Raw genomic sequence first — 26,865 nt, 5'->3', positions numbered from 1 at the left:
TATACAGTTGGTAAGACTGTTTGTTTTCCTTTTAAATGGCAAAAAAATATTTTAAATAAAGGGGCAATGTATCTCCAGTACCAGAGATGGTCATATTGGCTCTAAAGTCAGAGGTTTTGATAAAAAAAATTTCAAATTGACAACTAGGTTTAAAATTACTTTAAAATTGATGCAGGCAATTAATGGTTAACGGATGAAGACGTGCCCAGCTATGGTTGTAATTTTCTGATTATTAGGAAACTTTGTGATTTATAAGATGTCAACTGATATATTAAAGTCTCCTTCTGTCTTTACTCACATCTTTTTATTAAATGTGTTTTTCAGATCCTGGCCATCATCTCTATACTCTTCATTGTGCTATCTACCATTGCCTTGTCCCTGAACACCCTTCCAGAGCTTCAGGACACAGATGAGTTCGGCCAGTCCACAGACAATCCACAACTGGCACATGTGGAAGCAGTATGTATTGCCTGGTTCACCATGGAGTACCTGCTTCGTTTCCTCTCCTCACCAAACAAATGGAAATTCTTCAAAGGTCCTCTGAATGTCATTGACCTGTTGGCCATCCTGCCATATTACGTCACCATCTTCTTGACAGAATCTAACAAGAGTGTGCTACAATTTCAGAATGTTCGGCGGGTAGTTCAGATTTTTAGAATTATGCGTATTCTCCGTATTCTTAAACTGGCCCGTCACTCCACAGGTCTTCAGTCTTTGGGCTTCACTCTCAGGAGGAGTTACAATGAGCTGGGCCTGCTCATTCTTTTCTTAGCCATGGGCATCATGATCTTCTCCAGTCTAGTGTTCTTTGCAGAGAAAGATGAGGAGGACACAAAGTTCAAAAGCATCCCTGCTTCTTTCTGGTGGGCAACTATTACGATGACAACAGTAGGCTATGGAGACATCTACCCAAAAACTCTTCTGGGAAAGATAGTAGGAGGTTTATGCTGCATAGCTGGAGTACTGGTGATTGCTCTACCTATTCCTATAATTGTAAATAACTTTTCGGAATTCTACAAGGAGCAAAAGAGGCAGGAAAAAGCACTTAAAAGAAGGGAAGCCCTGGAGAGGGCAAAGAGAAATGGTAGCATTGTTTCCATGAACTTGAAAGAAGCATTTGCTCGTAGTGCAGAATTGGTGGATGTAGTAGTAGAGAAGAGTGAAAGGCCTAATGACAACCACCTCTCCCCAAGTCATTGGAAATGGACCCCAAAGGGGACAGCATCAGAGACGAGCTCAAACCGATCCTTCAATGCCCAGGAGTTAGGCTCTCCTAGTAAGGCCCGACCTACCAGTCCCCAGAGGCTTAATGTTCAGAAGCTAGAGGAGATGTACAACCAGATGGCTAAGACACAATCCCAACCAAATCTCAATGCTAAAGACAGGGGCTCCAGACTTGGCAAAAACAGGGATGAAATAGAGCTTGGAGCCATTCAAGATCATGGAGCACCTGTGTTAGGAACCCGAGAAGGGGTAGGGGACATGAAAAGCTTGTCTAGCATTGACAGCTACATCAGCTGTGCAACAGACTTCCAGGAGAACCCACGCTTCACCCATAGTCCTGCAATGGACCATGGTGCTCAGGAAAGCAACCGGTTATCTACAAAAACAGGACGGCAAACCACAGGGGAGCATGACCGCATGCTGAATCCTTTGCCTGTTGCAAAGCCTTCATACACTGAAAATGCACGGAAATTCTTCTTTTCTGGCAACTCCTCAAAAAGTCTTGTCCCCAAAGTGAGCTATCGTAGTGAAGGGGAGTCAGGCTTGTCCCCACTGTCAGACAGCTCAGTCCTGTCAGATCACTCTCTGTTAAGCCCTGAAGTCTCTATCTACACCACTGCCAGCAGCAGAACACCACCAAAATCTCCAGAAAGCGCTTCCCTAGCCCCAACTGTCTTTACTTTCCACGACTCCTCCATCAGTAAATATATAGACGCCGATACAGATGACGATGAGCATCTTCGCGATGTCGCTGACACCAGTCCCTCAGAGCGTCTTTTGGCTGGTTCAAGTCCAAAACGAAGCATCAACATCAATTACCAGAAAGGGATCAACCATTTAGAAGCAGCCCAAAAAATGTTGGGCCAGAATTGCCTGTTCCCCATTGAAGGGGTTCGCGGAGTGGCTCATGAGAATCACGTAGGGTCGGAGGTGGCGCGTAGGCCAAAGGCTGAGAGAGGACGTCAAAATACTTTGGATAAAGGCCTCTGAGGTTAAAATGAAGCCGACATAAACAGGAAGCAGGGTCCAGAAGGTTTGTGATGGAGATAGCATATGTACTAAACACACTCAGTAGGCTGCAGACAAAAGGAAGCAGAATAGACAAAGAGTCTGTAGGAAACAAATCAAGTTACAACTTACCTGAGCATGCCATCAGGCACCAAGCTCAGGATGAACATGACTGAATACTCTGGGAGAAAAACACTATAAATTGGAGAATGTCACTGCCCCTCTTTCATCTAATTCCTACAGGCTGTACTATATACTCACAATACAAAAAAGCACACCCAGCAAATCTGTTGGCTCAGAGATCACCATGATCAGTAAAAAGTTGTGGTTATAAAAGGTTTAACACATCTCAATGATGGTTGTATCAGCTAGTGGTTATCTCTATATTCTCCAGGGAAACATTTCCCAGCTACCCACTATCCTATTACAGAATCCCAGTTCATTTTGTAGTCCTGGAGATATAGGAGAGGACCTATAGAAGCCTATAAGCTACTTGTGCCCTCCATTCCCCAAACTGGCCTTAGTCATTAACATTTGCAGGAGTGTGCATGCCTGCATCAAAGTTTATGTGTGCATGTATGTTAGTTAGTGTGAATGTTGATGGATGAACAAATGTTAATTCATGTATTCCCCATTCTTGAGATTGTCACACCTTATTTATTTTTCTATTGAAAAAAGAAAGCTAGAAATGTGTGATTTGCTAGTCTGCTGTGTCATAATCTCATGTAAAGATCCTGCAAAAGGGCCAATGTTGTGGCACAGAGGCTGCAATTATAGTGGGGATCCAGCACATTACCTATTACAATGAATGTTCTTCAAAAGTATTGTGTTATTCCTTATGTTATCATGTAATGGTGAGAATGGTTGACACTTTAAAATCTATCATTGAATATTGTCTTAGCACCTCAGTATCATTTTATAAAGGACGGTAGGGGACCAAGATTTTTTGATATGGGCTTATACAACAGCCAGATTACAAACTGGATTGCTGCATTAAGGGTGCATTTATAAAGCATGCATACAACCAACAAATCAACGTACATAAACATGAGACACTAAAAATTAAACTTTAAGTATTCTCTCGTATATTTACATTTAACACAAATTATAACACACAAAAAACACAAGTTTGGTAGCAGATCTCAGCATTCATTGGTTCTCATTTAACCAACATTAAAGCAGCCAAAGAGATAACACTCACAATATGAGAATATGCATGTATTTGGTACTGAAAGCTGCAACGTTTTCCATCTTTGTTCTTTTTCTTTAATGTCAAAACAAACTGGCACAAAACTGGATATACATAACTAGGTCAGATTTACCACAATTTAGTTGTAAATGCCCAAATTTAACCCATGCATGAGCACACACACTCCCACTTAAGATTCATGCAGGTACGGGAGACCATCTTCAGGCTTCATATACAGTATACACTTAGTTTCCATGGAGACAGCAGCTTTTCTCAGAGGCTGGCAGCAGCTAAGCAACCATTTGTTCATTTGAGTGTGAAGGTCTAGTCGCATGTAACATAAGTTAAACACATATAGAACACACACACAAACTGGCATGGACCCATAAAGTGACAGGTATGCACAGTAGTCACGAGTTAGCAGAGCCACTCCTCACTGTGCATATTTATGAATACTGTGTAAGAGCTTGTACATTGTTCTGTTGTATGTTTTAAAATCTCTGTAGCATTCCATAAACAGTACAATTACATTGATGCATTCTCTTTTATCTGTTTACATTGCTGCAGAGCAGATAAAACCGTTTTACACAACAACTTAGATCCATGTTCCAGCATTAAAACAGCACATTTCAAGACTGACCAAATGCTTAATGCAGAATATAGAAGGACTTAAGTGTTATATCACCTGAAGGTCTTTGTCATGATACCTTGAAAACTTGAAAAGGAAAACTAGATTGTATATCAAGATCAACATCCATAAAAACCTTGCTAACACAAGATGAATCCGTATGAAGAATTCATAAGCCCTCTAAATCAAATAAGACGTTTTCGAGCTTACATTCTACAGCATGTTTGTACTGCCTTTATGTAATCCAAGAGCAGGTATGTTCTACTAGTGAAGAAAACATCACTGCCATTGCCAACAAAACACATTCTCAAAGACAACTGGCTCAATTATCAAAGCTTTCCCTCACAAAATATAAATTCAATTTGAGAGTCAACAATAGGTTATCAGCACACTTTGTTTTTGCTTTTACGTTTGAGAGTCACACAAACCCTGATTACATTTTCTGTTTTAATCCCAGAGTTGAACCATTTCATATTGCTGTTCCATAGTGAGAGGAACAGAGGTGTGAAAGGAATAGCAATGACTGTGAGAGGCAGAGGGAACCGTGTGTGTGACTGTATGTGTGTGCTGCAAATCCAGGGCATTAGAGCATTTTGGCTGCAGCTAAATAGAGAAAACTAAACAGTTTCATGAATGTATGCACGTCAGGAAACTCCTACTTCTGTGCGCTCCATATTTCTACCTGCAGCAGGGAACTCTAAACATCTGGGGGAAACATAACTTTCGCACGTGTTAAATGTTTGAAAGGCAGCTGCAAGGAAAGGGACAGAATGAACATTTAATGTATGTTTTTTAGCACACATAATAAGACAGATGGATGGTTTGAGCTGTTGACAAGTTAATTTTAAGCCGCACCATCGTCTCAGCTTCTCCATACGTTAGGAACAACAACAGTACTTTCTATTCTGAATTCAAGAGACATTTCTGATGCCTTTTCTCTGTTGCACAATTACAGCACTAATAGAAAAACATCACACTGACGTGCATTTTGAAACATATACAAAGTTATCAAAGTTAAGAGCCGTTTGATGAAATCCAAAAATGAAATTATTGGAATTAATAAAACATATCCTAGCTTTTGATAATTTACTGCTGCTTCCAAACAATAAGGCTACAGATGGGCACTCTCTTTCAGATACCTATTTTCAATGGCCGATTGTAGTCGTTAATTCATTCTTCTCACAATAAACTTGTGTGAATCTTCATATCCCAGAAGGACATATAAGTGGCAAAGATCTGTTTATAAATTGAGAGTATAAGGAACATGCTAGCTTTGTCCATCCCTTGTTTTTATCATCCTTTCATTATCAGACATTGTAAGTGTCAAATAGAACAATCAGTTGGTTTAAAGGCCTGCAGTCCAGTGTTAGTTCCTGATTTGTTTCATTTTATATATATCTTTATGTCATGAAGAGTCAAAGCTAATGCATGCCCAACATTTTAAGATATTTTACCCTGTAATATCTACAGTAAATATCCACAGAGATGTCAATGTATTTTCTAAAGACTTGAAGAAAACATTGTAAGTCCAGTCCGGCCCGTTTAGTACAATTTCTAAAAACTAGATCATTAAGTTGAATCATTCAACATCAAAATGTTCATATAGCTTACACAATCTCTCACAAAGTATACTCTCAGTTAAATATATATTATGGTTGTCAGGGACCATTTTCACTGAAATATCTCTCCGCAAAGATGACAATCAATAATCCATGAGTAGGCAGCAAGCACTATTGTTAAAACTGAGATTTACTATGGGCTAATATTAGCCAAACGTAACACAAGTGTAACAATCCTTATACAAGTAAGTATACAGTAAAGTTAAAGAAACATCAAGCTTAAAATTGAGATTTGATATCTGGACTTTTGTACTGTGACACAAATCTACCACAATACAAAAAGACTTTATGAGTTCAAATCATCTTTATTTATTTTTTTGTTTTGGTACCTAACTCATCCCCATCTTCAATTTAAAAGAAACATGTGTGAAAAAGAGGTTTTCATATCACACAGAGCAGACATGATGTAAATCAAAAGGACTAAACCATCATGCTTCATGCAGAACAGCAATCAAAGTGGCTTTGTATGTTTCTCTTTTATTGATACAATTCAAGTTAAAGAGCAAAGATTCTAAAACATTTGTACTACACGACTCCCATCTGTACAGTAAATACATAGCTGAAACCTAAAATAGAATTTATAGTTGTGCTGGCTGTTAAAATTTATCCTCAAAGATGCTGAAGTATATTTTATTTTTGGTGTAACCCCACAGAACTCCCTTTAAGAAGAATGTGGTAGTTTCCAAAACCCAGTGAGAACAACTGCATTAGCAAGTAGCCCTTTCACAATTTCTGAATCTAATACTGTATTATAGGGTTGGGGTCCATTCAGGATGCGTAGATGGAATAACTACACATCACACAAGATACTATAAAAGGTACAAGTATCATAGCATGAGATGAATTAAAACTAGTACCAATTAGTAACAAACTATATTTTTTCTACGTTTTAAGCTCTCAGTGGAATTGACCCCAACCTTGCCTAAGCCATCAGTCTTTCTAAAGTACACTGTTTCCAGGGAAATTGAAAAAAGACATTTGAACGACCCTATAGCCAGCTCTTATACAATGTTGTTTGTAGGTCCCGAGGCTGTCTGTTTTGTAAAAAAAAAGAAAAAAAGAAAAAGAAAACAAACAAACAAAAAAACAAACTCATTTTTACCTGTTGACTTTCTATGCTATTGTTTCTGTATAACTGTTCTGTTGTTCAGTGCATGTTGTAACTTTGACATTGTGACTGGTTGTGATTTACACCAGTAGAGCCAGTACTTGTCATGTAAAAAAAAAGTGTCTCAATGTCTCAAGATATTTCTATTTCTTATGAAAGCAAAATTTCCCTTGGATGACCCAAAATTAAATAAACCAGATCACTTTACATTTTGCTTAGGAATTTCTGGCTGTCATTTTATTATCAGCTTTTTTAATGCAAATTATTCCAATGATTTTTTTGTTGTACGGTGTGACAATAGGTTGGATGTATCGTGAGTTTGTGACTCCTCAGCATACATTCAGCCTCATTAAACTGGACAGGTTTGTAATTCTGGCTGTTATGAACCCATGCAGGCAGGTTGTTCTTTGTACTCGTGTCAGAGTCAATATGTGCAGGAGGGAGGCTTACAGAAGGGAGGAGGTTAGATGAAAAGGAAGCTGTGGGCTGTTGGACAGGAGCACGCCTCCAGCCTCCCCACACGCCTCCACGCTCCCCTGCATCGAGGGTTTCCCACCGCCTGCCACTGGAGAGACCATCTCCTGCAAGAAGAAGGGAGGAAAGAAGGAGTTGGATTTCTTTGAAAACCAAGCATTATGCAATGTTGCCATCTAGAGGTAGTCCATGCTGTTACTATTCACATTCAAGACACACAATGCTTGTAGCCGCTTGTGTGTAAATGTGAATGTAAACAGTGTAAGCTCAATATTCCAAATCAATTGTTTCATAGGGAATGTCATGCATTCATCACATTTGTTTGACAACATAGACGCACACAATACGTTTTGGTTAGAGGCACTGTACTCGAAGATTTTGATAATTAACACACAAAAATCCAAAGGGCAGCATGAAGGGACACCTGTAAACATGGACTGCTCAACAGTTACAAAAAGAAGCAAGATATTCTCATTATGGCTACTGTATGAGTTCAAGGAGGAGATGCACACAACAGTTAACGGAAAAAATGCAATTTGCCTTGAGCAGCTGTTTAGCTTAGCTTAGTTTAGCAAAAACTGAGAAAAGAAAAAAGCTAGCCTGGTTCTGTTTTAAAGAGGTAAAACATGCTACAGCTTCGTATTAAGAGCATAGATATGGGAATTATCTCTAGATCAGAGCTTCTTGTTTTTTTTCCTTACAGACCCTGGTTGGGAACCAGTGCTATGGAGAATCAAAAAATGACTTTATATCTCTCAACACAACAGAATATTTTATTACATGTACACTCATATGTAGTATGCTTATTTTGTAGATTATTATAGGATACTTGGATAGTTTTTCTCACATCTTTTTTTAAACTGTGAAAAAAAGCAAGCAGTGATATGTGATATAACAGATATATACCCGCTCTCTTCCTCTATCACTCCATCTCCCGCACAGTGTGTCTGTCCAGCAGCGAGAGCGGGCGGCTGGCACTCAACACACACACGGTGCCCCTCCCTGAGGTTCTGCATCCACTGTGTGTGCGGGTCTACACTTTGCTGGCACCCTTTCGTCAGAGTGGTCAACTGAAACTGGACACAGTACCTGTCTCACACAAACACACACATGGTCAACCATTAAATATACAAACCAAACTGAGACTGAAGTTAAAAAAAACCTAAAGGGAAGACAAAATAGCTGTGATCTGACATGTTTCTGCACTTCAAGAATGTGTTACCCTATAATGGCACTGCTGTCAGGGATGTCTCTTTTCTTCCTGGCGTTGCCATAGCCACCGCTGGTAATGAGAGCTGGGACTGCAGAGAGAACAACAACCATGATAAGAACATTACATGTGACCATAAATTGTATGTTATATAGTATGTGAGTTCAGTATATGCCATCAAAATTCTGATGATTTCCTGGAGTGAACTGAAGTTCAAAAAGCTGCTTAATCGTAATCTCTTTTTTAATGCATCATCTTATAAGTGACAGTCATTCAATCTGTTAATGACAAAGAGAAAAGGTGGCAGTTCATCCATGGGATGGGTCCATGGGACAAAATAATTTTTTTCTGTTTACATTTATGTTTCCCTTTGCTTATGCTGAGAAATTATATTTTAAAAGATCAAAGCCTTGGCTATTAAACCCTATAATGGGCCAACCTCCCAGTGATTTATTTTTCCTAAAATACCATTTTCTGCAGCTGAGGACTTTTGTAAACTCTGTCAGACGAACAAATAGTTTCAATGTTTCAAAATAAAACATCAAAGAAAAGTTGAATGTACTATTTTTAATTTGATTAAAAACAAGAATATTTCATAACTTGTGTAATTCAAAAGTTTGGTTTCTTTTCATTCAACAAATAAATACCTGACAGAGGTCACAAATCAATTAAGAAGTTGACATTATTTAAAGACTTTAAATTATGCATTCATTAATTTAGTAATGGTATCAAAATAACTTAATGTCACGTATAAATTAATTTATCGAGGTAAATAATTAAATAAACTTACAAAAAATTAAGTATTAAATTAATAAAGAAAATGTTGTTACATCACACCTGTCAGATGAAATGTCTGTTGACGTCTTACAGAGTTGACAAAATGTTATATTTTTTTATTCAACATCATATCTGTGGTGAGTTCCCATTTTGTTTCGTGTTCTCTCAATGCTAACCAAAACACAGATTAATAAACCATAAACCTTATTCAGTTCTGATTTTAAAGGATGGAGCTGACCTGGTGTAGTTGAGACACAGCAATATCATTTAATGAATTTCTCAAAAAATAGAAAGCTTAACGATGTTTGAACAGCATTTCCCCCAACAGCATTTTGAAACTGGGAATTAAGATAGAGGACCTTTTAATTTTAGCAAACCTCTTTTTATGACAGATTATTTTATGTTGTAAATGTCGGACAGAGTTGACTAAAATCTGGGACACAACTTTAACAGGTCAAAATGTTCATATGAAAAAAGATTTCTTAAATGTAGATGACTTTGTGATCACCTATTGTATCAGTAGGTATCATAGTTTTAAGATTTTGAATGCTTTTGCCACAATTTGATATAGTTTAAGTTTTAAATTGTTTAACTTTCAGTATTAACCTGCCTGTTTGTTTTATTTTAAGAAGATAATTTCTTTCTTTTTTTAAACGTGTTCATAAGTGATATTTTTAAGCTTCTTTGCCTGGGACATTATTTGTCCAAATTCTCAAGAATGGGTGATATAGGATGCTTTGTCACAGCTATAGGTCAGGACGTGACAGTTTGTCCGAGCAATAAACCTCTAATCTAAAGTGGTCCACTTAAAACGTAATATATAAGTGGATCACATATAAAGTAATTATCTCAGATCTTGAACAATGTGAACCACAATGGCCTGTAGAAGGATCCAGTTAGATTCACCTAGTGAGTTATGGCAGTGTCCTTTGTGAGTCCAGTACTCTGCACAGCCAGCATGTTCCTCCAGGTGGGGACAGGGTTGGCCTGCATTGCGCGGTTCCTGTACGATGGTCCTGACCCTCCTGCGGACTGTGGCCTTGCACGGCTCAGCACATCCGGACCACTGCGTCCATTCACTCACCACACAGGACACAGCTGAGGGTGAGAGGGATAAAGAGCTCAAATAACTGAGGGGGGGGGGGGGGGAATCTGCATCCAAATAAATCCCTTGATAATGTTAATTGGTCTACAACTCAAGACTCAATTCAGAAAGCAGTAACGTGCTTTGCATGTAATGTTGCAAAGGCTTCACTGGATCAATGATACAGATTAAGTTGTCAGGACAGGAATACATCAGTGGGGCCTCCTGTTGAATAAGTTTTACTATCTTTAAAAAAAAAAAGAAAAAAAGAAAAAGAAGTAAAATTACAATATCATTCCTGGCAATTTACCATTTATTTTACAGAAGTAAGCCAATGAGATAATGCCTTTCTTCACATGGGTGACAAACTCTGAACAAAACTTCTGTAACAATCTATGGCTAACTTTCAGCAAATTATAGACCTATTGAAAAGGACAGGAGTTTACAACGTCACAAACTCAAAGTTTTTGTGAACTCAAACTTAAACTCGCCTGGGCATGCTGTGTCATAGTCGTGGCAGCAGTCCAGTGTGGACACACAGGCCTGGTCGCAGTAGCAGGTACCGTAGGAGCGGTCAGACTTCCATCCTCTACTGACACAGGACGGGTCCCGGCCGGTGCAGCACAGACCAGCATCCCGACAGCCTGACTGACCCGGAGCCACCAGGGAGCAAACCACTGCGAGAAAAAGCCAAATGACAGAGCTGCTGCTCCTGCACACTGTCATCACGAAGGACTGGACCTCATGCACTCCAGCAAGATAAATTCAGCTGTATAAAGTTACTTTACAGTCTTTGTGTTTACAAATGCTGAACTGTTGAAGTCCTCAGAAGTATGATAATGAACCCTAGGCTGTGGTCAGTGAGGTCAAACTGCTCGTTGGGTCGGAAATGATCCATGTGTCAACGCTGCATCTCTTAAAGGAACAGTTCACCACTAAAGGTAAAGGAATGATTTCACTGTCAAGATAAAATGCTTTTCCTTCAATTAAGCAGTTATCAGATGTATCAAACATAGTATTCTAGCTGATGAGGTGTAATAAACTTAATTTTGGACTTATTTCTTGTTGAATCTTACTGTAAAATGCCTGTATAGAGAAACAAAGACAGAATATAAAAGAAGGTTTTCATCTTTACGGTTCAATTTTCACAGTCTTCAACATTTTCACTAATCATTCATGAAAAAAATGTGGAGACAACGATCAAAAGTCAAAATGTGTCACTATACAAAACAACAGCAAAGCATATCTAATTCTCTCACTCCCTCTTTCTCCCTCTTTCTGCTCAGTTGGAGGAGCAGGCAGCTTCCCAGGCCTGTGTGTGCCTCAACATGTGAAAGAGTGGATTAATGAAACTGCTATGGCCGAGGTTATTCATGCAAAAGAACAACAACCGTTCGGACAGTGTAGGCCTCCACTTAAACGAAGATTCCCAGTATTCCTCCACTGTGTGTGTCCAGTGACTGTTATATGAACAGAGAGAGAAGAGGCCAACCAACTTTTTCAGCTCAAAATGTTGAAGCTAAAAAAAAAACAAGCAAGAGAAATGTGAATAATTTTAAACATTAAAAAGGCATCACCATAATGATTGTGGTTTCTTTCCCTCTCTGTGGCCTTTGTTTATGTCTACAAAGAGTAATGTACAGACTTTGACCTATTTTACCTTTTACTGATAAAATAATGTAAATGGTCATCAGTGCATTTATCATTTTATCAACCTTATAATCCAGTTTTGTTATAAAAATAAACATTATAAAGCAGTTCTCTAAAAACAAGTGTTTTGTTATGAAAGAGCTGTAAGGATAAAGTGTATTTTTCAAGCTACTGCAAGTTGTGAATGTGGATTGTGGCTGAAATGTTAAGCACATTCAATAAAATCTAAAAAAAAAAAAAAAAACAACAATCCAGAAACAGTAAAAATCTATCATTCTTAAGAAACATTCAACAGGGAAACGTGCTGGCAAACAATCTAAGCTCACTGCATGCCAGTGTTCAGTTATAACAACTCCATTCTCTGCTGTTGTTACTCAACATTTGCAGTCTTGGGACGGTCTTGCATTTAAAGTTGTTTTAGTCAAGAACTGGAGAAAATAAGAATAACAGACTTGCTGCTTATTCAGATGTTAGGTAAGTGTGTTTAGATATCGATCATTCTGTGTCAATTTATGTTCAATGTGAAGCTATCAGTTAACAGTGTGCTAACATTAACTTGCTTACAATGCATACCATGGCATTTTGCTATTCAATCAAAGGACTTTTTTTTTTCAACCACCTGCTCTAAATGGTGCTGACAATGGGTTATTCTGTGTGCTCAATGTATTGATCTTTGAGCGAATGTGGGTGGATAGGGTTTTGGAGGTGTGTTGCTGGAGGAGAGTTACTTCACACAATGATTCAAGAGGTACATTTAGACTTTCAGACAATTTATTTTATTTGTTTCTTTTGTAACGGTTTAGATATTATGCCCAGTTGGAAAAGTGTGTTCACAAGCACAAGTGAATACACACTTTTCACTCTAAATGTTGAAAACTAAAGTAAAATGTTTGTCAATGTTTATACATATTTTAAAAGCATTTTCTTTGCTCTGTTAAAAAACTCTTAAAATATATTTTAAGCTATAATATTTATACATTTTAAAGCATGTTTTGCACTGTTAAAAACCAACAGGCTAAATGTCTTTAAATCTTATATTTGTGTGAACATTGAATTCAATTTTTGCACTTAAAAATAAAAGTTAAATGTTTGTAAATATTTATACATTTTTTAAAAGCATTTTTTAAAGCATTTAAAATGTATTTAAATCGTAATATTTGTGTAATTATTTTAAAAGCAAAATTTGAATCGTTAAAAACAATCTTTCAATCTTGTTTCAATTTTGTCAACTGTTGCACACAACCATTTAAAAGGTAAGTTTAGACTTACATTTTATTTTACTTGTTTCAGTTTAACAGTTTAGATATTATGCCCAGTCGTAAAAGTGTGTGTTCACAAGCACAACTAAGATGTCAAAGGTTCATAACAATCCAAATTAGGTGAACTGTTGAAAAATAAAAACTTACCAACTGCCTCGAAGGTCTGAAAAATCATTTGCAGAAAATTGAAACGTACATCGTGGGTTAAAAAAAAAAAAAAAGCAACAAGTGATTCTCTGCATGTGGCTCACATGCCAACATGTAGGGAAAAAAACAAGGCTGGCAGTGTTCAAACAAAAACGTAACACATAAAAGCAGCCCTTTTGCAACATAAGTCAGAATGCTGAGATTTACAGTCCACACAAGCTTAATCTTCTTATTTTCTACTTTCATGTTACTGTGACTGCTATATGGCATACAACCGGGACCCACACTCTTTGTTTAATTGTGCCCCTTTGCTGAACACTAAACCATAATTTATAGTACCATCACTTAGCTGAAACTGCACCTCTGCTGATGTAAATGTATATGATGAGCTACTGTAAGTTTACAAAGTAATCATTAGAAGTATAAGCTTTTATTCTCAGGTTTTACAACCTATTTTTTGTGTCAGCTTTGAGCGTTTCAATGGAATTCTTTAACATCCAAAATCCTCCATTATTCACAAGAGATAAACACCAGAGAGGTTTGGACCATATATACTGTAGATCATTATTGATTTATGAACTGATAATGAGTGTTTCAAGGTATTCAAAATGATAATGAATTTTAATGAATGAATTGTAGACTAAAACAGCTATATATGTATTATATGTAGTTTTATTCTGTTATCTGCCCTCTACTTCCACTGAGAAGCTTTGGAGACAAGCTTAGACAATAACACAGAATAAATCAACTAGTTGTGTATATGAATATGTAACCTGTTTATGTGCATCTGTGTTAATGCACTTTAAGCCTTTCACGTGTACAGTATGCTCAACTGTGAACTTATGTCCCTCTAACACCCTGACACTTGTAAAAACTTAAAGCCCGAGTAAGGCTGTGTGGCACATGTTATTTTCCTCAGTGTTTGTGAAAGTGTATACAATGACTACTTAAAAGAGAAGTGGGTTTATGAGGGGCTCAAGGTTTTTCCTCTAATCTGGGAGGAGAGTGTTTAAATAGACCAGGGATGGAGTCTGAGAGTCACAGAGGGAGGGATACACCAGCTTGGCTGTCTGCATCCTCACACAGTCCATCACTTAGTAAGACAGTGAGACACACACCTTCATCCTGTGTGAGGTTAGATATTTGTTCTGACAATTAAGGCCATCTGCAGTTTCACAAGTCAACATGATTTTTCTAATGGACCTGCAGATGATGCTGCTGGATGTGATTTACTTCATCTTGCGTAACTCTGTACGGGTCGTCCTGCGCCCTCGCACCAAACCCATCGATGGCGAGCTGGTGCTGATCACCGGGTCTGGTGGTGGCCTGGGTCGTCTCTTTGCTCAGGAATTCACCAAACACGGGGCAGAGGTGGTGCTGTGGGACATCAACAGCAGTGCCAATGAGCAGACAGCCAAGCTGGTGAGGGAGAAAGGGGGTAAAGCGTACACCTACTCGGTGGATGTTACCAATAGGGAAGATGTGTATCGAAACGCAGACCTGGTGAGAAAGGACCTGGGACGAGATGTTACGATACTGGTGAACAACGCTGGAGTGGTGGCCGGTGAGCGCATGTTAGACTGTCCTGATGAGCTGATGGAGAGGACCATGAAGGTCAACTGCCACGCCCTCTTCTGGGTGAGAACTGTTTGGTCGATATGAAATGTGGTAAAATTTACCAAAAAAGATCAATTCATTTAGCAGGCGGTTGTATCCAAAGTGACGTACGTCAGAAAGTAAGTAAAACACAAGCAAGCATCTAGAACGATCACAGAGGAAATCCAGCAACCAATGACTTATTCATGGTAAAATATAGACAGTTAAGAGAACCTACTAGAACTGTATCTGTTTTTTGTGTTTTTTTTAACTCAGGACTTGGGATAAAACCTCTTATCTTGCACTAGAAATGTTAACGTACCATTTTTTTCCTTCCCAATTGTGTTTTTTTTTTAAACTTTCATTTAGTCTCAGCTGATGTGACACGCTATAGTGTATTATTCACCAACAAATCCATCTGTTTGTTGTCATGGCTCATATTTTGATTCTGAGGCCACTTATAGCCAATCATATCTATGAGTAATAAATCATAATATTCGACTCTTTTTCAACTTTTTGTGCATTTATAATTAAAGAATATTTCACTTTTTCATTCCAAATCTGCACTTACTGCTCTTGGTGGCTTAAGTCAAGCACATACAATGATTCAGCACAGACTGTAAATGTACTTTTAAATTTCACAATACATAATCTTCAACATCAGCACCTGTACAGAGCATGTTATTGTGCACACATGACATGTTAAATGCAATGCGTCAATAGCTTTATCCCCTTCACACTACGGACTGAAGGATTCCCACAGAAATCCTCTTAATATGAAGCCACTTGTGCAACATAAGCCTCCTTCACATTGAGCAAGATTCAAGGAACTACCAGCATCAACAGTGCTATTTCTGTTGTCATATTAAGCTGCTTCAACACAGCAGTATGACGTGTGTATTGATCTATGTTTTTTTTTATGTGTGTTTATGTGTTAACCTCAGACAGTGAAGGCCTTCCTTCCTCAGATGAAGGCCCAGAATCACGGACACATTGTGACCATCGCCAGCGTCCTCGGTCTTTTCAGCACTGCTTGTGTCGAGGTGAACCCAAGAGAGACAAACATCCCCAAAACACTAAGCTTTATTACAGTTAACATATCCTAAATTGTCTAAATCGGTGGCCCTTTTTGTGACATCAAGGGAGAGCAAAACACTGCTTCCTCTGAAGCTCTGCTAAGTAAATATACTGTACAGCATTTGTACAGCGGACCCCAAGATCAAATCAGACAGGGCATAACAACTAATCAGACTTTATAGTTGAAACATCACTTTTTGATTGTTAACATTTCAAGGTTGATAAGGCACTCCAAAGTGACAATTTTGTTGTCACGGTAACACATCACCTTAGCTTAGTTCTAATGTGTACTGTATGTGTTTTAAAATATTGTAGAAGATTAAAAAAGACAGAAGGCTTACAAGAAAACAACACATTTTAATTTTGTTTTCTTGCCTGGAGTATTTTTCCAGAATATTTTCTCTGAAGAGCAGAGGGACTGCTCAGTACAAGTAGAAGACACCTGTGACGTGAAGGAAAACAAAACAAAAACACTGAAGATAGGTGGAATCGTTTGCAATTTTGTATGTGGACGGTCCTATTCAAGCAACAGAATGAACCGTTGGTATCATTAAAAATTAACAAGTCTCTATATGAGGACATCTATTACTTACCAGTTCCCACCGATCCAAAAAGTTTCTAAAACAAATAAAGTATCTCAGAATCAGTCGTCATAAGGTCTGGGGAGTTTTCTGTTGCAAACATTCAATAGGCCTATCTGTAAAGACACATTTGACAAGTTTCAATGTTTTTGCCTGAGACAGGACTATTGTGCAAGCAAGTTTGCTGCAGTGGGTTTCCATGAATCATTGGCCCACGAGCTGCTCGCTGAGGACATTGAAGGAGTGAAGACTACTCTAGTGTGTCCCTACATCGTGGACACGGGCATGTTTGAAGGCTGCAAGATCAGGTATGTCATCAAAATACTCCAAGTGTTCATTACTGGCTTATGATTGATCTATAAATATCCTGTCAACGTTCGTTCAGGTGTTTGTGTCCAGCCATTTAAAGTGACTGCCTATACCTGAGCCTATTCAAAACACTGCATAAAAACAAAAATGACAGTGAATTTGGTGTAACTTACAGGGAAGAGGTGGAGCTGATACTCCCTCCTCTGGACCCCCAGTACTGTGTCGAGCAGGCGATGAACGCCATCCTGATAGATCAACCTTTAGTGTGCATCCCCCGCCTCACGTACCTGCCTTTCCTCAGCAGAGCGTACGTACCTTTTAAAAAACATTTTGAAATAACTGTTTGCCAGTACTTTGTTTATTTGCCAGGTTTTACTGCTCACTTTCTTTTTCAGGTTGTTGCCATGGGAATCCAATGTGGTTACGTATCGTTTCATGGGGTCCGACAAGTGCATGTACCCCTTTATTGACAGCAAGAAGACACAAGTGTCTAATGGTGCCATTATGGTGTCATAATCACACTCAAGTACAGCGAAGCAACTTTGAGAAAAAAAGGTCATTTAAAGGGGCTATAAAACTTGAAAGTAAATCCCTTTAGGATTCAGCAACACTGAATAAGATGAGCTAAAGGCCATAGCGAGGGGACTTTTGATGAAAGGACAAATTATTCAGAAATGGTTACTAGATGACGACTCAGGCAAGTGGTCATCAGCGACACAAGAATATTTCTGGATGTTAAGATTTCATCTAAAGTCTCCTCTGACGGATTTTTCTCCATGAAAGTGTCAAATGAATAAAAGGAATCCTGGAGAGGCCTAAAGGGGGAAACTGACCTTTAATATGTGAAACTTCCAAATATTGTATTATCTTTACATAAAATAAAATGATTACAAAATATGTTTTCACGGTGTCTGATAAAGATCAAGTGGTTTGTGTGCTGCTTTATGTTATACAGTGTAACCTGATGCAGTTGTATTTCTATAAAATTTAGGATTTTATTTTGCTTTGGCTAAAAAAAAAATCAAGTTGATCATCTGTTGCGCTTACTGACATACTGTCGATCCTAACCAAGGGGAGAGTAGAAATCGTCTGAAATCTGACTGAACTTCAAGAAAACATCATGAAAATTTTTTTGTTAAGACAATTGTGTATGAAAAAACATTTGATAAGATGGTCACAGTATGATTAGTGTCCAGATATGATAACACTATAAGTTGGTTTTGATTATCACATACACCCCAGACGTTTTCAGTTATGTTTTATAGTAATTGGTAGTTTGAGAAAAACAAGACAACAGAGATGTTGGTTTTGTGCACATAAGCACGGAGGTTTAATTACCATGGGGAGCAGAGAGAGAAGGGATGCTGACATAGGAGGAGGAGGAGGAGGAGGAGGAGGAGGAGGAGGAGGAGGGAAACTTGACAGGGAAACGACCTCGCCACACACCGCATGGACAACGTCACATTACATCACACAATACATTTAGTCGGAATTTCTTCTCAGCTCTACATGGTAATGTCATTAACACCGGTTGTTGATATAAAGCACTCTAGGAAAATCAACAGAGGTTCGTCAGCTGCACCCTAGACAAAGATGAGGCCCAAACTTTTACCAGAGGAGAAGACATTTTAGGAACCACCTCAGCAGGCGGTCAAAGACTTCAGACAAAAGTTTGAAGGAAGACTAACAGAGAGAAAAGTTATGAAAAACAAACAAAAAAAAAGGTTCACAGTTAACTGCTTCATTATTTTCTTTCACTAAGTAAACCCCCGACTCATTGACTAGGATGCAGCTACTTTTTCTACAACGCAACAAAAATAAATAACGTGTACAATTAAACAACATCAAGGGAAAGAAACTATTGTTTCCTATCAATCTTGTTTAACTGTGAACATTTTGGTACAATGAATATGAACAGTGCCCAAAGCTTCCTGCAGCCTTCTAAAGCTGACTAAGAACACAGTGTCAGAGTTTTCTCTAGTGCTTTTACAGACAACCAAACATGATCATCTAAACAGTGCCATCCACGGTCTGTGCCAATGTGCTTGAGTTAGCCGGTTTCAGGTGCAAGTCACCTTCCACTTCCTGCTTGCCACACCTGTGGAGACAAGTGAGTCGATTACAACAAGTTATCAGCATGAAAAGACTCCTGAAGGCTGCGTCTACAAGCACTTTCCTATCTAAATATCCTCGGTAATTCAAAAGCAATTTAATGAACTACATTATTAATGAGCACAAAATAAACTTGAATTACTTTACTCTGTGCTCTCTGTATATAAACTGTTGTACAAGTGTACGGCTAGAGAGTCATGAAAACAAATTAATTCTTTTATTGTGTTCAGACAATTTATAAATAATCTCAGAATTTTCCCTGGAGAACACTTGCCTCTTGGAAAATGGATTTAAAGTGCCGTAAGGAATTAAACAGCAAGCCAGCTGTGCTGTTTAATGTTACAAATGACCGGTTAATCATTCCACTTTTAATAGAATGGAAGGTCCTTTACCTGCTTTTTGTAAACATAACGATGAGCATGGTCTTGTTAACTGCTCTTTTGTTAATGTTAACAGACAAACAGTAAGGTCCTTTACCTGCTTTTTGTAAAGTGTCTCGAGACAACACCTGTTATGAATGGACGCTATACAAATAAAGATTGATTGATTGAATAAAGAGTCCACATACAGTATTCATATCTGGTCAGAACAAGGCATCGAGGAGAAATGCTGCACTGGTTAGCTCAGAGGTGAGCATGTATGACCTTGAACCACAGTCCATTTTCTCCAAAATGATGAATACGAGTAAGAATAATGCACGCACCTAATTTAATATCAGACAGACTTACAAACCCCTGAGCATTAGGCACTTGTGAACTCTTATCCACAGTTACGTAATGGCTTTTATCACATTGTATATAACCCCATATACTGTCCAGTTTGAACAGTCCCACTTCCTAGAATATGCTTTTCTAACAGAGACTGTCTGTCCTACCAAGATAGGGACTATTTTGTGTACTTTGGTAATCAGGAGTCTGAGCGTAGAAAGTTTGAATCCATTCTTGGTCCCATACTTCTCCATGAATAAGCTCAGACTGAGTGTAAAGCACAGCTTACCGAGAGACTGGTCCATTTCCTGTCCTTTCATGTGACTGCTGGTCCAACTCTGAGAGCAACTTTAATATATTCAGTGCAGCCTATGGAGGTAAACGACAGCACATGTTAAATCAGTGAACATTCACAAGTATCCTCTGTTCCTTTATCGGCTATAATACCAATAGGGTACAGCTGCACTACCCTGGTAGCACATGTGTTGTAATAATATGAGGATATCACACATTAGCCTCGTGCCTTTGGTCTGCCTCACACAACACTACACCTCTACTCACCTTACTAAGCCTTATTATAAATGTACTTAATAAAGTGTGTTCTCTAAACAGATTACAGAAAGAAGCTTCACTTTTTATTTTAATCTTGATCGTCAGGTAGCAGACAATGCTCAGTGCAAGTGCATGAAGGGAACAGGGAGACCTCTGAGGACTTTTCCTCTCCTCTAATGTTCTAAAAGAAAGCAAACGGACACTCTGATTGGCTATGCTGCGATACAGACACATTTCGAAACGCCATTTATCACAGCTATTAGGAAGGGGTTAATCCTTCTTCTGAAATAACAACCTTTTATGAAGCTCCTTGTCACAAAGCTCGACATGTGTTTAACTTTTTTTTTTTTTTATGAACAAACTGCTCAAGCATGTACTCTTACTGTAGGCAGTTATGAATGTGAGACATTTGTTTACAGCACTTTGGTCCTGTGAGTTTGCCTTTATAAACAATCCAATACTTCCAAGGGCATCCAAATACATGTACCTATCTAATCTATATGACTTCTACCAAATTTAGTCTTTAAAAAAACACTCACCATATCGTGACAAGATTCGAGATCTTTCCCAATCCCATGACTGATGAGTGGCGGCTGGGCGGAGCAGTTAATCAGTGACACAAACTCGTTCTTGTTGTTTTTGGGAAAATCTTTGTATTCCACCTGCAAACAAATAAATATTCAGTCAGACTGTCTCTCTGTTCCTCTAGTATGAATCAAGCACATGCTTGTTGATGACCTTACTGAGTTGACTGAAGCAGCAGAGGTTGGTGGTTACCTGCAGGCCCTGCACGGATGCCAGATAGCCGAGCTGCTCTGAAGGCCTGGTAAGGGGTCCGAGAGGAAGCTGGTTCAGATTGTTTGTGTTCTTCAGGATAGTCTCAGCAGTCAGGGAGGTCCCTGCATAAAGCAGCTCGTTGGCAATAACGGCAGTGATTGTGGTCTTGCCCGGGTTGGGGATTACTCGGTTGTAGTCCTTAGCTTGGGACCCATGACAGACACCAACCGCTTGAGCCACCTCAGGGACCATGGGCAGGATACCTGCAGGCAGCTGCTGGTGGCTCAGATAAGGAAGACGGTAGTCCTCCTCCTTCGAACCTTTAAAGGAAAATGTGCTTTGATATAAAACGATAAATTATTCCATCTAAGTGTTACCAAATCTTTGAGATGTTCTTACCTAAGGCCACTTCCTCTGATGAGCCGGGTTCAAAGAAGGTCACTTTGCGCCCATCACCAGGTTTTTTTACTGGCGTCTAAACACAAGAGAAACAATGAAAGTCCTGCATGCCATGCTTGTTGCTCGACAAAGATTCACTCGTACCTTCTCATCTGTCTTAAGTGCCGGTTTGGGGGGCTGAGGCTGAGGTCCTTTATATCCCAACAGGTCGAGCATTTTCTCTGCCGCGTTTCTCTTCGCCACTTTTTTACTGGGTCCCATCCCCTCTGCAGACTGGCCACACACCGTCACCTGTGCAGGAAGACGTGAGGCACGCATGTATTACAGAACTAGATGGAGGGAAAAACAAACAAACAAACAAAAAAATACTTCAAGAAGATGGGGTAAACTGCCAGAGATGCTTCAGAGGTACCACTACTTTTCCCTCAGTCAGAATCACCTGCATGACAAACTCCCTGCGGCGAGGCAGGCCTCTTTCCGTCACCATGCTGTACTCAGGTTCCTTCTCTTTCTTGGCCTGCTGGATCTGAGCCAGGCGGCTGATCGGATTCATACCCTGTCCATATTCTGGACTGGTCTGGAGCTGTTGGTGTAAGGGGTTAATAAACATGAACAGACCATACCTCTGTCCTGATTATTGATATTCCAGCTCTCGAGTAAGCTTACCTTGATGATGGATTTGGTTTTCTTTTTTATGCGTGGCAGCGTCTTTTCCACACTGGGTATATGGGGCAGCCTCTTCAACTCCCCCAGCACTGCTGCTGCTGCCAGCTTCTTGGCAATCTTTTTACTCTTTCCTTCGCCCTCGCCAGTGAACTCCCCGACTGTTACACACACGACGAAACTCTTCATGTGGGGAGGGCCTTCTTCCTTTAAAACCTGGAAAACAGCGGGGGAAAAATGTTGCAAGGGAACAAGTTTTTAATTTTCATTTTTGAACTTGAACCTGATGAACTCGTACAATTTGACATGGAGTGTGAGCACTTCTAGAAGCAACGCAGAAATCACCTCAAAGTTGACAGGTAAGTTGCGTTTAAGTGCAATTTCAAACACTTGACTGATTTCTGATTTGTTGAGGTTCTCCTCCTCTGGCTCTCCATTCACCTGCCAGCAGCAGAAATAACATTAAGTAAAAATATCAAAGAAAAGCTATAAGTCAAAGTATTTCTGATGCCGAGTGCACGCTTCTCACTCTCACCTCTGGCAACTGTTGCAATATTGGCTCCTTGTGCAGCACTTTCAGGGCTTTGGCAGCAGCTTCATGCTTGGCTAACTGCCGTGTGCGTCCCTTTCCAATGAACTGCTGGCCTCCGATGGAAAGCTCCATGTGGTAAATCATTGGTCCCACTGGAGGAAAAGGGTAGTAGTACCTGGGCACAGAAAAGGTCAAGTGCAAATGTTTTTTGTTTTTTTTCCAAATCTCAGAAAATAGAAGTCACGATGGGAATCAAAAGTCCAACAAAATGAAGGAATGTCTTTTAAAAACATTTCCAAGTAGAGGAAACTCACTGTTGCATAGAGCGCTGATAGGGTCCTGGAGGCCGGACGTTGTAGTTGAAGTTTGGTGGTCTCATCCCCGGGTATGGGTCGATGGGTTTATACATAGGCTTTTTACCGAGCTTCATACATAGTGCATTTAGCTCCATCGTGTGTGTAACTCCATCTGCTGAAAGCCAATGAAAATAAACCCACATATAAGTGAACTAATTTCTGCGTACATTTACTAAGACGGACAAAGTGGGAGGAGCCCACCTAGGTGCTTGCCTGTGTTGCGGGGCATCCTCACGGTGGGCTTCGGAAGTGTTGTCTCAGCAAGGGCAGATGCTGCAGCCGTGTGCTGGGCTTTCTTGATGCTGGTCCCCTCTGCCTCCCAATGCTGATCTCCCAGTGTGAGCCTGACTGAGAAGATCTGACAGGGAGAAGAGGCCTCAGAGTTAAGGACGAATTCTGATTCACGACCATGAGGCCGTGATGACAGAATGACAGGCGCCCAAATGAGACGACGTGATTGGTTTTGACATCGACTCTCAGGGTACCTTCGAGTGAGCTGGTCCTTGTTCACACAGCAGCTTATACTCAGGTTGGATCTTGTTGAAACGAGCTAACTCATTCACCAAACACATAGGGGTCTTCTCTTTAGGGTTTGCCATGTTAGATACTGTAGGTAAAAAAAAAAACATGAACATGAAGGAAAAACTTAAGGCTGCTCATTTCTCCTGAAGGTTGACCAAAAGAAAGAGCATTAAGGCTCTAAAAACAAACAAGCATATAATCCTTAATATTTCAAAATAAGTGACTACCCTGAGATCTGTTAACAGACCACATGACGAAGAGATCAGAAATACTACGTGTGATTCAAACAAATGTGATAATTGGAAGCACAATTATGTATGGCTATTAAAGAAAGTCAGTCCTTTATTTTGCAGACAATAGCAACAATTAAAAGAAAGAAAGAAAAGATGAACCTGTTGTGGTATTGTAGGGAGTGGCTGAGCCTGCAGGGAGAGCGGAACTCCTGATAGGCTGGCTGGCACTCTCTGAGGGGAGTGTGCCTGAGGCACAAGGGATGCTGTAGCCAGGCTGTGGCTGCCCCATCTGTAGTGGAGCAGGGGCAGCAGGCATGGGGCTAGCCGGACACTGGAATTGGATCTGGGACATTGTTGTTGGTGTAGCTTAGTCAATTGAAGACTCAAGTCGAGATAAAAACTTTGTAGTAAAGCAATGGTGAATGCCAACGTTGAAGGAACTTCTTTTTGAGGAGGTTTGAATGGAAGCTCTTCCTGCAAAGGGAGGGGGAAAAAAAGATATATTGATCTTTGATGTTACCTTTTCTACTTCATTTAATCTGTGTTAAAGCTATCGCTGTCACAAAACCAACCTTTAAGTAGAGTGATCCCTGGACAGGTTAGCTTTCACAGACCTGATTAACCTGATTAATTACTGTCTACATTCACATCAAGACAATAAGGTATAAACAAGAAGAGCTACCAAGCAGGATTTGGATTGAAACCAGGAAATTATTTTTGCTGTGATTAAAACTGCGAAAAACTTTAAAAAGGTATCCAAGAGTCCTTTCAGGAGGCGCGTGAGATTGTGGATCAGGTTCACCTGACTTGGTGCAAAGTGAAGTGAAAACAGATGCAATGGAGAAGGCAAAACCCGGACAAACCCTTAAAACTGGACGGTTTCCCGTGTGACCGCCGCAGACAATCGCTCTCTGTTCCTCCTCGATGACTGACCCATCTCAAGTTTTGTGTTCTGCTAGTGTCCTTGTCACTTCTGGTAGTCCAGCTTCTCCAGAAGACATGCGTGTCTCCCAGTACACTCTCAAGAGGCCGGAGGAGATACCAGGAGACCGACATGGCTATTACACGAGGGGAGCTGGACAGCGGCGTAAAAGGTTTTCCAACCTTGCAGCAGCACCCATCAGCGGCTTTGTGCACGGAGGAACGGGAGGGGCACTGCCAGATCCCTTTTTAAATGAAATGTGCATGTATCTGACCAAACTGTGGCAGGAGGGCACACGTCCTCTAGTGGGAGTACTAGCAGAAGACAAAATGTGAGAAAAGATCAGAAGTCATCATCAAGGATCAGGAGTGAGCAATTGTGTGTGGCCATCACAGGCAAAATGATTCCGTTTGAAGGATTTGTCTGGCTTTTACCTCTCCACTGCATCAGTTCTTTAATTTGCAGCGAAGCAGGTGAAACAGAGTCCCAATAAGCTGTGCTTCCTGAAAGCACAGATTAGTATCCCTGGAGGTTAACTGACTTGTAGCTAATACTGCCATGATTTAGTGTTCCTCCATTTCTTTGAGCAGTGAGATTTTAATTGTAAGGCTGAAAAAAAAGGATCATTATCTTACATATATATTCTGCCTCACAGGCTTATATTTTCAAGATAGTTTGACTACTTCTCAAATTCAATAAATATAATCACAACAAGCAGCAGTGTGAATAGTCAACGTTCGAATGAATGTTTTCTAACCTGCTCCTGTACAGACGTCACAGAAATATAATCTTAGTCTTCGCAGAACTAACGTGCATGATGCAGAACTTGTTCTGTATTTCAGTGCAACTTTAAAGAACTTGAAACCTTTAGAACTGATTGACAGCAGCGCAAGACAACATCACAACCTTGGGTTATCCACAGTCACATAAAAGAGTATCTTTGGTTAAAAAATAAAGAGACGTAGGTCATGTGTTGCTGAGAGATACAACCCAATGTGTCACCACCATTTAATTTAATATGAATGGTAATAAAGAAAATAATAAAGGGGGGGGGGGGGGGGGGGCTTGTGTAAGTAGTCACACCCCTACAAGCCCCAGTGAGACAACAATGTGAATGGACGGCTGACGTGTCCCTCATGGCTGTTACTGTTTTCTCACCTAAAGTCCTCTTTCCCTCCAGTTATCTCTGAAGGACACAGCTGATCAAAGAAATGGTTCTCATTGTTCTCACTGAAGACACGGGGTTGGGAGGAGTCCATCTGTCTGCCTCTCATATGTATGGGCCTCGCAAGTATCGCTCAACGTTATTTGCATCAATGTCAACCTTTACTTAAGCCTGACAAATGTCGGCCTCAATAGGTGAACGCTTTTGTGTGTATATATGAATATACATAAAACACCTTTGTTAGTTTTGGAAGAAGATGAATGGTAGGCTAGTTACTCGTGAAAGTGCAACGCTTTAGCGGCTTGCAAAAAAACCCAAATAATGCCATTCTCGATTTAAATCTGAAAACATAGGACCTGCATGTTAGCAGTTTAAAGTCAGAGCAAAAAGCAAACCTGACTGCCAGTCATACAATAAGTGACAATGACTACATTAAATCAAGTCGCCGGGTGAGGGTCTCCAGAAGACCACGTTAGCTTTAACAGCTACCTAAGCAGAGATGAACATCTATAATACTTCTCTCCAAGACAAGGACTTCTGACACTTAAAATGATAAAGCAATGCATTCTTTAAGGGGTTGCACTCTTTGCATACAAGCAGCAGCGACTGACAGCACTTTATTCTCTAATGATCATGCTTGTTATCGTTCCTCTTTTTAGGGTCTGGGAGTCGCCGGTGTATTTGCTTGCTAAGCTAGCTAAGTCCGTGAAGAGAAGAAAGCTCACCTCGTTGTTCCTTTTGTTCAGTTTTTTGTTACTCCATTGTACACTTTCATTTACTCCTGTTTTCTCTGTTTAATAGTCTGTGTGAAGAGTCTGTTCTATGTTAGTTTTGTCTCAAAATACGGGCGGTGAGGAGGTGGACATTGGAAAAACAGGGCAAACACTAAAGAGAATGGCCCAATCTTGATGGTCTCTCCAGGAAATGACGTCGCCGGACAGGAACTACTTCCCAAAGATAGTGGGAAGGGGGCTCGCGCTGCTGC

At 39.8% G+C, this 26,865-nt stretch overlaps 4 protein-coding genes across 7 annotated transcripts in view; 2 read left to right on the top strand and 2 right to left on the bottom strand.

Annotated features, from left to right (window-relative positions):
* Positions 1 to 6,085, top strand: part of kcnb1 (potassium voltage-gated channel, Shab-related subfamily, member 1) — a 34,427-nt gene extending 28,342 nt beyond the window's left edge. The window contains exon 3 of the mRNA XM_079341405.1: positions 325 to 6,085. Within this exon, the coding sequence (XP_079197531.1) occupies positions 325 to 2,214 (1,890 nt within the window). The 3' untranslated portion in view covers positions 2,215 to 6,085. The remainder of the gene's footprint in view (positions 1 to 324) is intronic.
* Positions 6,086 to 6,125: 40 nt separating this feature from the next.
* Positions 6,126 to 12,576, bottom strand: LOC306822404 (somatomedin-B and thrombospondin type-1 domain-containing protein). The gene is made up of 5 exons (XM_079341416.1): positions 10,813 to 12,576; positions 10,144 to 10,335; positions 8,473 to 8,551; positions 8,157 to 8,339; positions 6,126 to 7,357 (listed from the first exon to the last, which is right to left on the bottom strand). Exons 1-5 carry the CDS (start codon positions 11,045 to 11,047, stop codon positions 7,240 to 7,242), a joined length of 807 nt encoding a protein of 268 aa, XP_079197542.1. The 5' UTR covers positions 11,048 to 12,576; the 3' UTR covers positions 6,126 to 7,239.
* A 647-nt stretch (positions 12,577 to 13,223) lies between these two features.
* On the top strand, positions 13,224 to 17,841 carry rdh20 (retinol dehydrogenase 20). Its single transcript, XM_079342077.1, has 5 exons — positions 13,224 to 15,015; positions 15,918 to 16,016; positions 16,794 to 16,939; positions 17,116 to 17,247; positions 17,336 to 17,841. The coding sequence occupies exons 1-5, from the start codon at positions 14,563 to 14,565 to the stop codon at positions 17,454 to 17,456; spliced, it is 951 nt and encodes a 316-aa protein (XP_079198203.1). The 5' UTR covers positions 13,224 to 14,562; the 3' UTR covers positions 17,457 to 17,841.
* Positions 17,842 to 18,242: 401 nt separating this feature from the next.
* On the bottom strand, positions 18,243 to 26,829 carry stau1 (staufen double-stranded RNA binding protein 1). 4 transcript variants are annotated; one of them, XM_079342199.1, is made up of 15 exons: positions 26,606 to 26,829; positions 23,953 to 24,267; positions 23,524 to 23,645; positions 23,240 to 23,396; positions 22,997 to 23,153; positions 22,686 to 22,857; positions 22,496 to 22,591; positions 22,154 to 22,366; positions 21,927 to 22,070; positions 21,632 to 21,778; positions 21,488 to 21,563; positions 21,089 to 21,408; positions 20,851 to 20,973; positions 20,049 to 20,128; positions 18,243 to 19,038 (listed from the first exon to the last, which is right to left on the bottom strand). In XM_079342199.1, exons 2-15 carry the CDS (start codon positions 24,143 to 24,145, stop codon positions 18,951 to 18,953), a joined length of 2,088 nt encoding a protein of 695 aa, XP_079198325.1. In that variant the 5' UTR covers positions 24,146 to 24,267; positions 26,606 to 26,829; the 3' UTR covers positions 18,243 to 18,950. The 4 variants fall into 4 exon arrangements, with proteins under 4 accessions (XP_079198325.1, XP_079198326.1, XP_079198327.1 ...); XM_079342200.1 differs by having other exon boundaries at positions 22,997 to 23,150; XM_079342201.1 differs by having other exon boundaries at positions 23,252 to 23,396.
* Between the last annotated feature and the right edge of the window lie 36 nt (positions 26,830 to 26,865).

Source organism: Symphodus melops (genome assembly GCF_947650265.1).
Source record: "Symphodus melops genome assembly, chromosome: 4".
Taxonomy (NCBI): domain Eukaryota; kingdom Metazoa; phylum Chordata; class Actinopteri; order Labriformes; family Labridae; genus Symphodus; species Symphodus melops.
The sequence above is the reverse complement of the archived record's forward strand: the minus strand, read 5'-3'. Positions and strand labels throughout refer to the sequence as shown.

Excerpts from the sequence above, each read along its gene's own strand:
- LOC306822404 (XM_079341416.1), bottom strand. The coding sequence starts at position 11,047 with ATGACAGTGTGCAGGAGCAGCAGCTCTGTCATTTGGCTTTTTCTCGCA. Across the intron at positions 10,336-10,812 it reads CTATGACACAGCATGCCCAG|CTGTGTCCTGTGTGGTGAGT; the intron begins GCGAGTTTAAGT and ends TCTCACCCTCAG. Across the intron at positions 7,358-8,156 it reads GTGATAGAGGAAGAGAGCGG|GAGATGGTCTCTCCAGTGGC; the intron begins GTATATATCTGT and ends TTCTTCTTGCAG.
- stau1 (XM_079342199.1), bottom strand. The coding sequence starts at position 24,145 with ATGTCCCAGATCCAATTCCAGTGTCCGGCTAGCCCCATGCCTGCTGCC. Across the intron at positions 22,858-22,996 it reads TATCAGCGCTCTATGCAACA|GTACTACTACCCTTTTCCTC; the intron begins GTGAGTTTCCTC and ends TTCTGTGCCCAG. Across the intron at positions 22,367-22,495 it reads ACTTACCTGTCAACTTTGAG|GTTTTAAAGGAAGAAGGCCC; the intron begins GTGATTTCTGCG and ends GCTGTTTTCCAG.
- rdh20 (XM_079342077.1), top strand. The coding sequence starts at position 14,563 with ATGATTTTTCTAATGGACCTGCAGATGATGCTGCTGGATGTGATTTAC. Across the intron at positions 16,017-16,793 it reads TCAGCACTGCTTGTGTCGAG|GACTATTGTGCAAGCAAGTT; the intron begins GTGAACCCAAGA and ends TGCCTGAGACAG. Across the intron at positions 16,940-17,115 it reads TTTGAAGGCTGCAAGATCAG|GGAAGAGGTGGAGCTGATAC; the intron begins GTATGTCATCAA and ends TGTAACTTACAG.